At 42.5% G+C, this 15,697-nt stretch overlaps 1 protein-coding gene across 2 annotated transcripts in view; it reads right to left on the bottom strand.

The window, feature by feature from the left end:
- The window catches only part of crp (transcription factor cropped), a 227,677-nt gene that overhangs the window by 192,254 nt on the left and 19,726 nt on the right, over positions 1 to 15,697 (bottom strand). Inside the window, exon 2 of one of the 2 annotated variants that reach the window (XM_014364548.2) lies at positions 304 to 787. In XM_014364548.2, the coding sequence (XP_014220034.2) occupies positions 304 to 787 (484 nt within the window). Of the gene's footprint in view, positions 1 to 303; positions 791 to 15,697 lie in introns of both variants that reach the window. The other variant, XM_014364539.2, reaches the window with a different exon arrangement.

Raw genomic sequence — 15,697 nt, forward strand, 5'->3', positions numbered from 1 at the left:
TATAGATTCACCGCCACACCCCACAATCCTGGGCTCCGAAAGAGCTTTTTTTTTTTTTTCTTGTTTCCAGGCATTCCACGACTCGGATGACGAATTTTTCGTCAACCGAGACGCCAAAAGCTTGCCAGATGAAAATCGTACACCGACTACTACTCTTTCAATTTCATGAAAGTCACGTCCAGAGTATTGGTGGACAGATGGTTATCCACCACCTCGCAGGGTAAAATCCATGCATCGACTATACTTAAGAGGGGGTCAGGGAGAAAGGGGCTAAAAAAGAGGGAGAAGTAAAAATAGACCGACCTTTGATAATTTCTCGCCCTCGTTGAGCGGTAGCAGGTGCCTGAGAGACTGGAAGCCGGCGTTGATGCTCTGCATGCGCCTGCGCTCGTTGCTGTTGGCTATCTCCCGCCGCATCCGTTTCTCCTGTTCTATGTGATTTGGCGCCGTAGGTCCCGTAGACGAGGACGAGGTCGTACCAGCCTCGGCAGCACTGGCAGCCGCGGCGGTGCCGCCAATCGGGTCCGACGTGTTACCGTTCCCATTGTTGCTGTGGTGATTGTGATGGTTACTGTTGTTGCTGGACGATCGGCTGCTCTTGTGCTGTTTACCGGTGGTCGTCGTCATCGCGCTTGCCGATGAGCCCAAAGACGCGCCGTTGCTGGCCGCTGGTTCCGCTGTTACTTGAAAGTTGTTGACCACGAGGCCGATTATCGACGGCTTCTGCTCGATCTCCTCGGCAAACTCCCCGATCGGCAGACCGCTGCACTCCTCGACTGTCTCGCCGCTGCTGAAACAAACGACGAATCGAGCGCTGTAATACATATCTCCAAAAGTTGTTTCACGGGTTGACAATCAATGGGATTGCTCTAGAAAATACCGTACCACCATGATGGGCAGGGTGTTTTTGTAAATTTCCCACCACCCCAAAACAAAAAAATCTCCCGCTGAAAGGGGAAAGAAAAAATTCATACGATGCTCTTTGCCCCGTCACTTCAGCTGTGTTGTTATTAAACGCTGTACGAGTAGCAAGGAGGAGGGGATAAAAGTACACCTGTGCCGGGGTTGCAAAGGCTCTCGATTAAATGCAATGACGAGCAGGAGGCGAAAAGAGTGGTACACTTCAAAGCAATTTCCCGGTGTCCAATAAAAGCCAATTTTTGCGGTACAGGAACGAACGAGTGGTGTGGCGGCCGCGTCGTAGCAGCTCGGTGTGCCGAAAATTAATCGCACTTCGGGGCGCCCCGCGCTATTTCCCGTCCTCTCCCCACGCCTTTTTCGTCGCAGATCAAAGTTCGGCGCGAGAGAGAGTGCAATCAGAGCCGCGACAAAGCCACTGCGGCATTTTCTCCCAACCCTCCCATATTTGTCTATAATACTTGCCGACATCTTTCAATTTTTTCGTATACGTATACATACGTACAGGGAGAACCACCCTATTTTTCTTCAGTACCTTCCTCTCACTTTCTCTCTCTCTCTTTCAATTTTTTTCTTTTTCATCTCTGTTTCGTCGATGTTTCGTATTACACTTCCGTGTTTATTTGATTTATGGACTGGTACACGGCTGCCTTTCCCGAGCTGAGCTGCTTTTAAGGAAATTGAAAAAGTCGACGAAGGAAAAGGACGAAAGGGGTTTTCTTCCCTCCCTCCGAGGATTCTCGAGGAGGGTATAGGTATTATTATACGTGTACACAAGTCAGATGTATAAGGTATATATGTATTATATGCAGCAGAGAGGAAATTTATAATAGCGGATGAGTCATTTTTTATATACGACCAAGTTGCAGTTACAAGACTCATGGAAATGTATCTTGCTTCTTATGAAAAAAAATTTGCGTGAAAAAAAGGCAGTAATTTTTACCCATAGAACGGTAAAAGTGATTTTTATAAGAGTAACTTTGGTGTTTTTCTCATAATATATTGGGATACATCGGCCTCACCGATACATTTTTCAAAAATTACTCTGCAATTACATCCAATCTCGCACGACATAATCTTGCAAACGATGAAGGCTCTGACTTGTAAGTAAGTCAACTTAATTAGGGTGATGTCCAACCCGAGCCGTAATTGTATATTTATTTTTTTGCGCGTATCTCAACAAGTTATATAACTGACCATGTGTTAAAAAAACCCCAAAATGAATAAAAAAAGAAAGAAAGAGAGAAATAAACAGTGAGCCAAGAAAAAAGTACTGTATGTACTGCAGAGAGCAGGGATCAAAGAAAACAAAGAAAATAGTGGTAAGGGGGTGGAAGGAAGAGAGGAAATGAAGGCGTGGTAAAGAAAAAAAAAAAAAATAGCCCGGATGAAGTAGCTTAGTGTAGTTGTGTACGGTCGACTAACTTGTTTTTGTGCTGAAATCGATTATTCAGAGCTTGCGAGAGCCAGCCAGTTTCGGACTATAAAAGTTTTTCTACAATCCTTTTTTAGGAGGTCAGGGGAGGTGAATACGTGCGTACGAGAGTGGCGGAAGGAAAATTATGCTTCGGGAACGATTACAATACATCCTAATGGCGAGAGTGCAAATATTGAATCTACGAATGATTTTTCAATTGATTTGTGCAGGAGACATAGAGAAAGAACTGCTCTTCGCATCGGAAAAAAAGTTATGCTACACGCGTATACGAATATAAATTACATGGTAAAAAAAAAAAAAAAAAAAAAAAAGGAAAAATCAACTCGTTAGTCGCGTGACGTTCACCCCAGCACTAGTTTCAAAACTAGCCCCCTTGCGCGGGCACGTCAACCACCACCAGCTGATTTATCGACGAAATGAGCACTTCCAATAGACACGCTCCCACGGGCAGCGGCAACCGCAGCATCACCACCTAAATACGGTCATCCTCCCGCGCATACATTAGCGCCTGTATAGCAACGTGACGCGCCGATGAAATTTACGATCTGCCAGCTGGATAATTTTCAACGCTTTGCACGGGAAATCGGATTAAGCGCCCCGCGAGCCCACAGTGATTTTTTTTTCCCCTTCCTTTTCTTTTTCCGCGAGCTGCTGGTCTCCACATTTCGGGCAACGGGAACAAGAGTGTTCATGTCACACTCGGACAGACGATTACTTTTTTGTTTTTTTGTCCATACCACCAGTAAAATAAACTCAGTTCGCCAGATAATCCGCTGATGCGAGCAAGGGGACAAGAGTCGCGCTCTAATACGACGGCTATTACGTTGAACACGCGACTTTTCACACCGGGCTTACGTTTCTATACACTGAGCATTTTTCAGCAGGGGATCTTTTTCAAATCCCTGTACAGGATTTACCTTTCTTTTGTACGCATTTTTTTTTTTTTTTTTGTACACGCTCGAGTGAAATAATTTCGTGATTCTGCGTCACCGATAATTGAGCTCGTGACGCGATTAGTTGTCAGTTTCGGGAGGCAGTTACCCACTTTATGCCCGTTCATCTGTTACCAAAAAAAGAAGTTTCTTATCCTCGCATCGCACAATAGGGTGGACTGGTATCAGTGTTTCTAAAGAAACTACAACTTTTTTCTTCTTCGTTATCTGTCCGTTTACAGATTACCACTTAAGAGGATGCCACAATACTTGCCTAAATAAGCGTTGAATGCGATTTTCACCCTAACGATTATGTTGCACTTTTCCCCCTAGAAATTACGAGAGAAATTATGAACAATGTCATGTTTCCACAGAAGGTATATAATTATATATAGAAGACATTATATTCGGCGGATGCTCTATTTACCCCTTTCATATAAAACAATTTACTGTTCGAGGACAACGGGAATACACTGGAAATTTGCCAATGTTTCGCGGCAGGTAATTTTTATCATGCACGTACTAAAAAAAATGTTTTATAAGTTCTAACTACTATAGTTTCTCGGTAAAGAAAATTTATAGTTTCTCCGTAAAGAAAACTGTCAAGAAACACCCCTTGGGTGGGTGTCCCTACTTATGGATCAATTACACCCCTACTACTGCCAGTCGCTACTTTATATACACAATAAACTCTCCACAGTTGCAGTCGTCACTTTGCCATTGTAACTTGGTACGGCTAACGTCAAAATCAAACATTTGTGCATCTTGGATCGATGTCAACATAAATACACACTGGCCCCGAAGCAGTAGACCGCGTATTTGTTGCAACGCCGTTTTGGGCCCACCATCACCACGTACGTCAAGTTCGCACCATCGCGCCTCTTTTTCCCACACACGTGCAAGTTTAGCGTGGCTATCGAGCATTAATGCAACGTGTGGCAGAAGAAAGAACTTTGCGCGCGAGGGCCCTTCCGGGCTGTCAGTCGATCGAGCCCAAGGCGGGATGCCCGTACGCGAGAGAGAGAGATAGAGGAACGGCCCCCGAGCGCTTTTCCCACGCGAACCAGTGCCTAACATCATCCACACGTACGCGAGGATTTTTCTTTTTTTTTTTTAATTATACCAAGAAAAAAATTAAAAATAAATAAATAAACAGAAGTAGCTACGTGGCGGGTGGTTGAAAAGCCACGCTGACAAAAGAGATACACCGATACGTCCAACGAGGATGGTGCTGACGTACGATTACTCGAGCGCCTGACAATTATTATGAAAAAGAGAACGCGGTGTACGATTGCAATCGTTTCGATGGTCAACGAGATGATTTTTTTACTTCGAAACAAAAAAAAAAATTACGTTTACGAGAGGAAAAAATAGCTTTTGAAAAAAAAACAAAAAACAAAAAAAGATGTTTTTTCGCGACAGGGTTAATCAAGCTCGATCGGCTCGACAATGAATGTTTTAACATAATAGAGCTTTTTAACTAGTGACAGCGCTGAAGATGTACCCCTTGGACATTATTTATTCATATTGAATGTGAAATAATACTGCGACGGTGAACTTACGAAGGAAAAAAAAAAAAAAAAAAAAAAAAAAAAAATACGTATTATAAGCAGAGCGGTAAACTGCGTCGTGGCGAGTTTAATGCTAAAATCGATGCCACGTCGTCGTCTTAGGGTCAGTCAGCCGTGCGTCGTTTAGGAATCAGCTGTTGCAGCTATAGGTATCGCTGCCACCACCGCCATGAGTCGGTCGATTGCCAACGCCAACGACAGCAAACGTGTGGGGTAATATGTGGGGATGGAAAATAAGTATATGTGTCGAAACAGTATGTTATTATTATTATTATTATTATTATTATTATTATTATTATTATTATTATTATTATTATTTACGCATGACAATACTCCAAACGACGTTGTAGTACGACTGTATTATGCATAAGATAATGGAATAGCACGTGGTGGACTCATCGCGTTTTTCGACTAAAATTGATGAATTGTGTTGAAAAGTACTTAATTGGTCGTAATGACACGATCGTCGTTTCGAGAACAACGTCATTTTTGGGGTTATACTTTTGTAAATCGTTGTTAAAAAAAAACTTAAGTACATGGTTTTTTTTTTCCATCACCGATATATTGTATTGAAGAGAAGATAAACGAGCAAAACAGTTCCGAGAATAGTATGGGCAGTATAACGGCGTGAGAACTAGTATTAATTTGCGAGGATTTGTGCGGATCTTGAAAATGCGACAAGTGGAAAAAAAAAAGTTGATGTCGATGGAGAAAAATGCCCAAAGTTAAAAATAGTCACCGAAGGCGCTCGACGGACGATAAATAGGCTAATTGATTCGAGCTTTATGTTGCGTGCAGTGCAGTCGTCGGGCGCCGCCGCGTCGTGTCCGAGAGCTTGCAACAACGCCAGCTGCCCGGCTAAGTCCAATGCCAAGAATTTCACCGGCCAAAGACGCCGACGACACGACAACAACGAAACACCAGCTTGACCGCGCGCACACATCCATCCGTCTCTTTGGCTGCACTGCTTTTTACTCATTTATTTTTGCCGCAGCGACTATTTTCGCGCACATGCGACGCCAAAGATGAATATAACGGGGGACACGAGAAGAATAAAACACCAACACAAAGTGTCGTCGTCTTGTGTGTAAAGTGGCAGCAGCACGACAGTGGCGCACAGATGCGACGACGTCGATGATTGCGCCTCGGGGTTAACGGTCCCTCGGCTCGTGCTCTGCTCCACTTTTATTTTGCATCCCAACATTAATTTATTCGCGATTCGCACTGGCTTCCTATTCTCCCGAGCTATATATTGCATACTTTTTCGTCGTAACGGTAATGAGTTTTCGGCGTGAGTTAACCGAGTGTTGTAAAAAAGACACTCAGAATAAATTTTAGTAAAAGTATTTTACTCCCGTTGGAGCCCAAGTACTCAAAATACTTATTGAAACTTATGCATCGATGATGACGATATTGTTACGGCCATTCGTAAGTCACGGGAACGCACCTCGCGATCGATCGTTTTTATCATCCAAGTTTTGGCAAAAACGTAGATCAGATACAGCGTTCGTACGATCAAACCACCCCAATCTCCCATCATTTTCCAATTTGAATAAATATCTCGGGAAGAAGAAAAATAAACGATGGAGCGGGGAGATCGTGGGTTGTACGAGTCTTATGAGCTTGGCCGACGACGACAATGGCCGAGGAGTATAAGTTGGAGCGTTTAAAGCCAACGGACCGTGAAATTATTGGAGCTTAAACACTGTATTTGAATACGAATGGGACAAGAGTGCACACCGGGGCCGAGGAGAAATCGAAGATTGGAAGATACGAGAGGGACGAGGAGTTTTTTTTTGTTTTTGCAATTTTATATTTTTCCAAACGCGATAATTCACGGGTTGCCGTGCCAGCGATTTAACGACAACCACGTACACTTGTATACGATAATCAAGTTGTGCGTCCTAAATACTCGCCATGATTTTTTTTTTTTTTTTTAAGATATACGAATTAAATTATTTGATTAGAAATTTGATATAGGTTTGGGCACATCACTTGTTTGTTCAAAGAGAAGAAGTGATTTTGAACAGTTAGTGAGTCGATTATTTCTGTTAGATGACAATTTTTATCGATAGTAGAAAGTATGGGGTTAACGCGCTGGTGATGAATGAAATGATGAAGAAGAAAAGTTAACAAACAAGCATCGATTTTTTTGCTCCAACTGCAATAATAAATTTGAGATAAAATAAGGAATAATCTGATACTATCAGTGAGTCTTAGTTGCATCTATGTTATTCAACTTCAGAGACGGTGCTGACATCGTTAGTAACTATACAGTCACGCCACAAGTGCAAGGACCTTTTTTGATTTCAAAACTATATCCACATGAAGAACCAATGGCACGAAAAAAAAAAGAAAACAATTTTCCCTGCAAGCCTCGCTTTCCTGATAACCTTGCACTTTACGAGGGTCCAAGTATTTATAATGCACCTCCATACCATTTGCTCGGGCATCTTTCTCCAATTTTTCCACGCCCAATAACAATGTGGGCAACAACACCTTTGCACGCAGCCTTGGAAGTTCTGGAGCAAAACACACAGAGAGAGAGAGAGAGAGAGAGACCGAGGACAAGAACAGACTCTTTTTTTTTCCTTTCTCTCTTTTTTCACACTCCATTCGAGCGTATACATTAATTTATCCCCCGTATACATACCGGCTCGAGCTGTATTACCTGCACGCGCTTCAAGTGCTGCTGTACATAATATCTACCTACACATACAAAGTACCTCGCAAAGTATACCGTGTACTTATACACACGGGCACGAGTTCTCTCTCAAGTGGAAGAAAAAAAAAAAAAAAAAAAAAAAAAAAAAAGGTAAAGCGAACAGCAGCTGGTGGTTTGTTGTGGTGGTGCACGGCTTGAAAATAATATTATAACGACGACAGCCCAGCTATGGCATCTGGAATCTGAAATAAAGTTGTACTGGTGAAATGCGAGCTGGTTTTTGTGATACGCTGCCGCAGGGGTGTATAGGTGCCGCGATTTTTATTTATTTTTTGATCGTTTATCCATCGGTGGACAATTTCGATTTCGTAGTCGCTGCCATTGGGTATAAATTATTATAAATCAAATTGTGTAATTGCTCGTAAGGATCCGCCAGTCGTCTTTATAAAAAATTAAAATTAAAAAAAAAAAGAAGATGAAAAATCAGGACAATCCCCTCTTTTTTCCCTTTAGACTCGTGCACCCAACTAATGTGCAATTCAACGTTCTTGCCCAAGTAGGTACATTACACACGTATGAAGCGGGTACGCGTGCATTCATTCATTTAGTCATCTATTGTCATTCACTTGATATACTATGATGCCCCTATCTCGTGCCCTACGAGAGAAGGTCACCGGTTTACTTGTTCGTTCATCGACGCGTCAGTGATTCATCACATACTGCAGCTGTTTCTGTTTCTGCGTGCGTTTTATCATCGCCATGCGTTATCATAGAGGCAAGCTCGCAAGCTTGGACGATTGTGTGGGTCATATGCGCACGTAGCGAGCAATTGTTTTCGATTTTAGTCATACTTCGTGATGCAATGATTTTTTTCTAGTTTTTTTTTCCCCCATAATTTCAGTTCTGTCATCATCAAAACTTTTTTCATTTTTTCTTTCTCGGAATACTTATTTCAAGAGTAGCGGTTACGTAACATTATTTTTGGCGTCGGTATACTAAAACTGCGCAATATTGCGCATACTTTTGATGTGGAAAAAGAAAAAAAAAAGTTGTAAAAATACTCATGATTTTTTTATTGTTTTTCTATCGATTTCTCACGAGGCACGTAAATAAAAAAAAAAAAAAACACATTCACTGATGGGAGGAACAAAAAAAGTCTACTCCAGCAAAATCAAAACATTGAAAAATAAAATACGTTCCATAAAATGTCAAAGCTGCAACTGCGCGATAAAATAATTGATCGGCCACAGGCATATATATTACGTACATATAACATACACGAGCGAGTCCGTCGCGTCGACTCGACCCACTTCGTCATCGGTTGCACGGCTGGCAAATACACGTACAAGAAGCCAATATACCAATACCCACACACCACACGTGACAGTTTAGCGACACATGGAGCTAGTTTCCATGTAGGTATTATTATCATACAACTGGAGACGACAGCCCTCACATACCACCACACCAGCATCATCATCATCCTCGATAGGCCTGCATGGACTGTCCACTTTGACGGCATTGTGTGCATATACATGTACCTACATAATAAAAAGCGTTGCACGCGATATGTGTGTCCCACGTACATATAGGAAGACAATTCCAGCGTGACGTCACCCCATTTGAAATAACACGGAGTGACGTCAAGCTGGAATTGTCTTCCTCTCATGACTCTATACAACAAGTGTACACGTAATAACTTCTTCTCCCACGTTAATTTATATATAATAAGAGAGCCGAGCCAGTTATTACAGTGCAGCCTCTTTTCCTGCGCGCCGGACGACAGCATCAGAATTCAGAGTAGGACCTATATACCCTTCACGGAGAGTGGACGTACGCGGTCGTGTGCGGCTACCCGTATACACCAGGCTAAGAGAGCACGTGAGGCGACGCTATAACCAACCAACGACTATGGATCAGATCAGCTGGTGCGCGGCGGACGGACGGACCCTCGGCTTTATAATCGTTTGCTCTTTCTCTCTCTCTTCCGAGCCACATTGCGCTGCAGTGACGTCAGTCCGATCGACTCCTCTTCCTTCCTTCCTTCCTCCCCCTCGCCCCCTTCCCGAGGCTCTTGTGTTGTTTCTTTGCCAGTTCTCTCTCTCTCTCTCTCTCTCCTACAGGTGCATGAAGCGGCTGCATCCTTTCTCGCGTATTTCCACCTGGTGAGCTTTCGGATGTTTTTGTTTTTCGACTCAGCTGGACCGAGGTTTATGAAACAATGGCGAGTCCGCGCACTTGCATTTTATGGTAAAAACGTGTGTTTATTGTTACGTGGTGATGTATACATTACAAAGAAAAACTCAGTTTTAACCATACGTTATTTATTTCTAATCAGGGCACACCCACGCTGTATACTCCGTACAAAAACAAGCTACTCCGGACAAGCTTTGGCGCAAACAGTATAATATGTTATAACAGGGAACACCGTAAGCACGCACATGTATGTAATACAGGGCAAAGTAACTAAAAAACAACGAGGGGGAGGCGGGCTAGAGTAGGTTAGCAGAGGAGTATGGGCAAACCCACCCCCCTGGAACAGCACCTGAACCACAAGGGAGAGCGTCGACTGCCCTGTAATTAGCCTCTAAAAGTGTACACACTGTATAAGCGCGGGGGCCCACTACCGATGGAGCGGTAACTATATATTTGGTCTCTCTTTTGTGGAATTCTCGGAAAGGGCCGCGAAATTTCCTCACCCGGCGACAAAAAAATACGTGAAAAGTGTTTTAGTACAAAGCCTTGATGCAAGAATAACAACGCCCCTAACGTACTCGTGATGAGAGAAAACAGGGGCGAAGTAGGTCGTTGACCACGCGCATACGTGTGAAGAAATCCACAAAAAATATATCCACGACATTACGAGTAAAACGAGTCCGTCTAAAAAAAATGTTTTTTTTTCTTTTTTTTTTTTTTTTCATTCAAATTGGGGGATGTTTTTTGTGGATTTCCTCATGTGTACCCTTTTCCTTCTGACGTTTCATTTCCCTTTGCCGCAGCAACAACCCCACGGTCAACATTAATTCGACCCTCCCGGCGTGTAATTACATCCACGGTCTTGATGATGCTGCTGGTACCCTTAATGACCCTTTCCCAGCTATTTCGAAAATGAGTTTCTTTGCTCGTTCGAAAGTTATACCTTTGCCGTAACGGTTCGTTGACTTTTCGTACGATGGTCGATAATAATGAGACCAGCCCCAGCCTTTTTTTGGACAAGAGTATAGTACGTTTTCCACGTCGCCTCACGGGTACTATGCGACGACAGTTCTGCGTAAAATTACCATTTTCTCCTCGCGTCTCTCTTACGACGTCACTGCCGGTCACCGGATGTAATTACATTCTCTCGGGCCCCTCTATACCCCCCGGAGCTCACGTGCACACGAGAGGGAAAGAAGAAGCTGTCTTTTGTGGCTATACGAATTGGCCGTTTTAGCGAGTCCGGGCTGGTTGGACGGAAGCGTCTCCCCTGTGGGTGTTACACGTGTATACGCACGAGTATGACCCTAGATGATGAGAAGCGCACGAGCGAGTAATTCAAAAGTCAAATGACTCGTTTTCAGCTGGTCACCCTTTTTTGTTTATCGCTTTTATACACCTCGAACTCACAAGCGTACTTTCGATCCATAACATCGCGATTTAATCGTATACACGAGAACACGCCCTCATCTTTTTTTTAAAAAGTTAATTCGTGTTTACTCGATAATGCTTTGGTATCTGTAAAGTGCATGTTTGTATCTTATAGTTTATAACACCTCGCATATGTTATGCACAGGCGTGGATGGCAAAGCGGGCGAAAGTAGGGGTAAAGAAGAAACCCGAACGGCAGAGTTACACGCGAGTCGATTTGGGCCAAGTTCGCGGTGTTGTTGAAAAAACAAAAAATTGTTTGAATAAAATAAGAAAAAAACAGTATGGAAAATTTTCAATCAGTCGAGGAATTTTTTTTTTTCCAATCAGATATGTATTTGAGAGTCATGTAAATTCAACTCTATAAATAAACCGGTCAAGCTAATTGGATTGACTAATGAAGATAACAACCGCGTAACTTGCATGGATCACGGCATTCTCTGGCATAGAAATAACACTCACGCGAGAGACTTTGAATCATAGAAGGAAAAAAAAATTACCTGAAAAAAAAAAATGAAAACTCGGGAAACTCTACAGCGGCATTGAGGCGTATTTTCATCATTGAGTCGAGATAAATCCAAAAGAATGCACTGATAAAAAAAAAAAAAAAAAGCTCGAGCTCGAGGGGAAGGGAACAAAAAAAAGAGACGTTATCTAACGCTGGTACACGACAGCGCAGCTGCACGAAGAGCATCTATTATTATAATTACGCGCACAGCGTCAAAGAATTTCTTTTGTGCGGTGTAAAATACTTAGCCAGTCTCTCTTTTCATGTTTTTCTTTTTCCTCTGCATGTTCATGTTCATCCAGCTTGAATGGAAAAAAAAAAAGAAAAAAAAATGTTGCACACGCGTAAGTATACGGTGTAAAAGCGTAAATTAACGATTGCACAGTTACACAAGGTTACTTTGCTAATACGCAGAACATGATAGATTGTAATAAAAGGACAGTGCTTGGTATAACATATATCCACTTGGACACCCAAAAAATTATTTCTAAAAAAAAACATTGTATTTTGTTAATCTCTTTTGCGTCAAAGAAACTACGCTAAATTAGCGACACATATATTATCCGCCCATTATCGACTTCGACACACACACACACACACACACACACACACACACAAAACCTCCATTATATGCACAGCTAAGGTACTCGAGAGAGTACTCGTCCATCTATCCAACGCACGCGGGCCTACGTGCATAAACATCTATACTCCAGACTGTAGGTCGAGATAGAATCGAGGCGCCCGTGTAGTATAATAGATAGTTTCACCTTCGCGCGCCCCAGCATTTGGCCGTAGGTAAAAATATATATAATAATACAAGAGGGGGCGTGTGTGTGTGTAGGTGTGCGCGCGGCAAGAGAACGAGAGATTGGCTCGTGCCGCGGCTCTGAGTCACCATCAACAACAGCTGATGCCAGGCGCCACTCAGCTGGTTGTTACCGGTGCGCCGCCATCGCCGGCTGTGCGATTGTAAGCACATACGAGACTGCACACTCTTGGTTCTCTCTTTTTTGAAGAGCGCCAACTTGGATTGGTGCCTCTGTTTCGCCTCTTGCTGGGGCATTATATAAACGACTCTCCTTTGCCTCCATTGCGAGTTTTTGTTTATTTTTATTTAATTTTGATTTTTTTTTTCTCTCTCTCACCAACTCCGATTACAATAAAAAAGAAATATGGTAAAAGTTACAGGGAGCATTCATGGTCTAAAAAATTATTTAATTTTAATCTCGCATTCAATCACACTTGCGCTGGACCACGTGGATTAATAACCAACTTGCGTCTTGATTTATTGCTAGATATAGTCCTACGGCTTGTTGCATATAGCTGGATTTCCATAAAAAAAAAAAAAAAAAAACACAGTAGACTTGCGCAAAACTAAAGTTAGAAGATCTTTTTTATAAACCGTTCATTACCCGACGTGAATTGACTTGTAACGTATGATAGAAAATTTTTAGAAAATCAAAAATTGCGTTTGAAATTGCCACATTACTTCGGTACTACGAAAATTTTAGCTCTTAATAAGCAATCCAATAAAAATTTCGGTCTGATGTATCCAGTCTACCTAAGTCTTTTTTTTTCTAAAATAATTGGTCACAAGGAGAAGAGGCGAAGAGAAAAAAAAAACTATCGTAGAATCAACACAGGGTGGCAAATGCGACATGATATTATATATATATATATATATATATATATATATATTTCACGGCCTCTTTCGTGCATTTATTATTACTACCAAGGACATAAATATGTAATACACATAGAGCTTTCGAATAGAGCGTTCGCACACGTGCAAACCCCGTGCAGTCTGTTTACATTTATATGAGCCCCCATGTATCAACGCGTACGGGGGTGGTGCATATGCACGCATGCACGATTTACGCGAAGGGCCGGGTTTAGGAAGCCCCGGTGTGTTGGGCCAACGTGTGCGTATAAAATATATATATAGATACGCACGCGTAAACATACGGGACTGGCTAGCGAGCAAGCAGTGACTTCATTTTAGTGTCCCCTTCATGGGTGGGTACAAGCATATATTATATACATAAGGTGGCCAGGGAGGACGATTATTGCGCCGACGAGCTTTGTCAGTCGCTGCTGCAGCCGCTATACATATACTTATTTACATGTTGCGCCTCCGCTCAGCGTGTGTGTGTGTGCGTGTACCTATACTTTTACGGTGTGCAGAGCTTACACGCGCACAACGTCGAAATTCGATAAAGTGCCAGCGTGTACGTGGATAGGAAGGAAAGCAGGCAAGGGGGTTGACTCCGAAAGGGGGAAAGAGTAAAAGAGGGGGAAATATAGAGAAACGGAGGGTCGCTGTTCTATTGGTGGCTGCTTTGTATCGGCTTTATAGGTAGTTTTTTTTTTCTCTCAGACTTTGAGGACAATTTACTTCTTGCAAAGTGTCGGTAACGTGATTAAATATTTATTGCAATATTGTTGAATTACTGCCAACTGTGTGCATGTACTGTATATCGGAGCACGTGAAAGGTCGCTCATCGGTAAACTAATGCCCTTTCCACACTATATGGAAGGAGAAATTGTTCAGAGGATTTATAGTCCCCCTCCCCCTTCGACAGCAACACAACTGTACTCGATTGTATCTAGGTTTACTTACAAGCTATACAATTTCTCGGAAATAAAAGAGAAAAAAAAAAAAATATCAAACTCATTGTTTACGCACGCGGCTCGTGAATATCTAATCGTTACATAAGCGAGAGAGAGAGAGAGAGAGGGGAGGGGGGTATGCACCTTTTATGTATATTTTCGTTGGTTATACGTTCAATAACGCGAGCGCTGGGTTCTAATTTTCGTGCATGGGAAAATATTCGTGCACGGCCTGAGCATCGAAGCCAGTGATTGTTATCATTATTTTCGGCCCACGTAAATTTTCTCCAACCCATGGGAAAATTGGTGTTGCGGTTTATTTCATTTTTTTTTTCACCACACGAAAGTTGAACCACATAATGTGTTGATCAAATTCATACGCGTGGTACATAGGGACGATGCTGGTGGATCCAAGCAAGACGGAACCTAAAATGTTTAAAAATAACACGCATCCTTGAAAGTATGGCGCGAAGCTATTCCGAGCATATTTATATACATACATGTATACACCAAAAGTAAACCCTGCAGCCGGCACGAAAACGGCCCATGCAATCATGAAAAAAAAAAAAAAGTACGGTGCAGCAACACAACGGAAAGAAGTGCCAGGGGAGAAAAACGAGGGGGCGGAAAAACAGAAACCCTAATATGTATTCAAGCTCCTCGAGCACCGGGGGAGGGAAAAAAAAAAAGAAGAGGGACAGCGCAAGACGAGAACCAGAGCAGCCGCAGCCGCGAGTTTTCCCTCTCCCTTGCACCCCCTCCCCCACCTCTTTTTCGTCCGAACGTCTGGCTGTCACGTGGCCGGCGAGCTGGAACAACCAGATTCCGAAAAGCGACTCTCGTCTGCTGTACCACTGGCGGAAAAGGGAGAAGAAAATCCTTTTTGCTTACGAGAAGGGGGAAACGAGGACGACGACGGAAGAGTTTTGCGTGTAGGAAGCAAAAAGTGACGGAAAAGGGATGAAATGTATACACAGGAGGAGGGGAGGGCGGTGGCGGAGCCGCGAGATGATTTTATGGTACGCGGATGAAAGTTTTTCGACAAAAAAAAAAAGCACCTACTTGGGATTACTCGCACGATGCTGCTGTTTTCTTCAACCAATAAAACATAAAAAGTACCAACTAACGTTCCAACTCTTTAGAAATTACGTTGTAAAAGCTTTTCGCTCATACAAATGCATAATCTATTTTTAAACTGACACTATGCTTTACAACTCAACTGTCTTTCAAAATTTCAACGATTTGCGCGAACTGAAAAAAAAAAAATGTTTTCCAATGTAAAATTAGTAACTCAAGAGTACGCACACGAGAGTATAGCTCGATACGATTGAGTGAGTATTCAACGATTTGATTTAGATTTGATTAATTCTATCCAACACGTACTGTTACACGCGTGCTAAGGGACGAATTAATTAAAAAAATAATATC

This window comes from Copidosoma floridanum, unplaced genomic scaffold (genome assembly GCF_036245765.1).
Source record: "Copidosoma floridanum isolate Cflo_tuat_1 unplaced genomic scaffold, Cflo_Japanese_pri ptg000001l, whole genome shotgun sequence".
NCBI lineage: Eukaryota > Metazoa > Arthropoda > Insecta > Hymenoptera > Encyrtidae > Copidosoma > Copidosoma floridanum.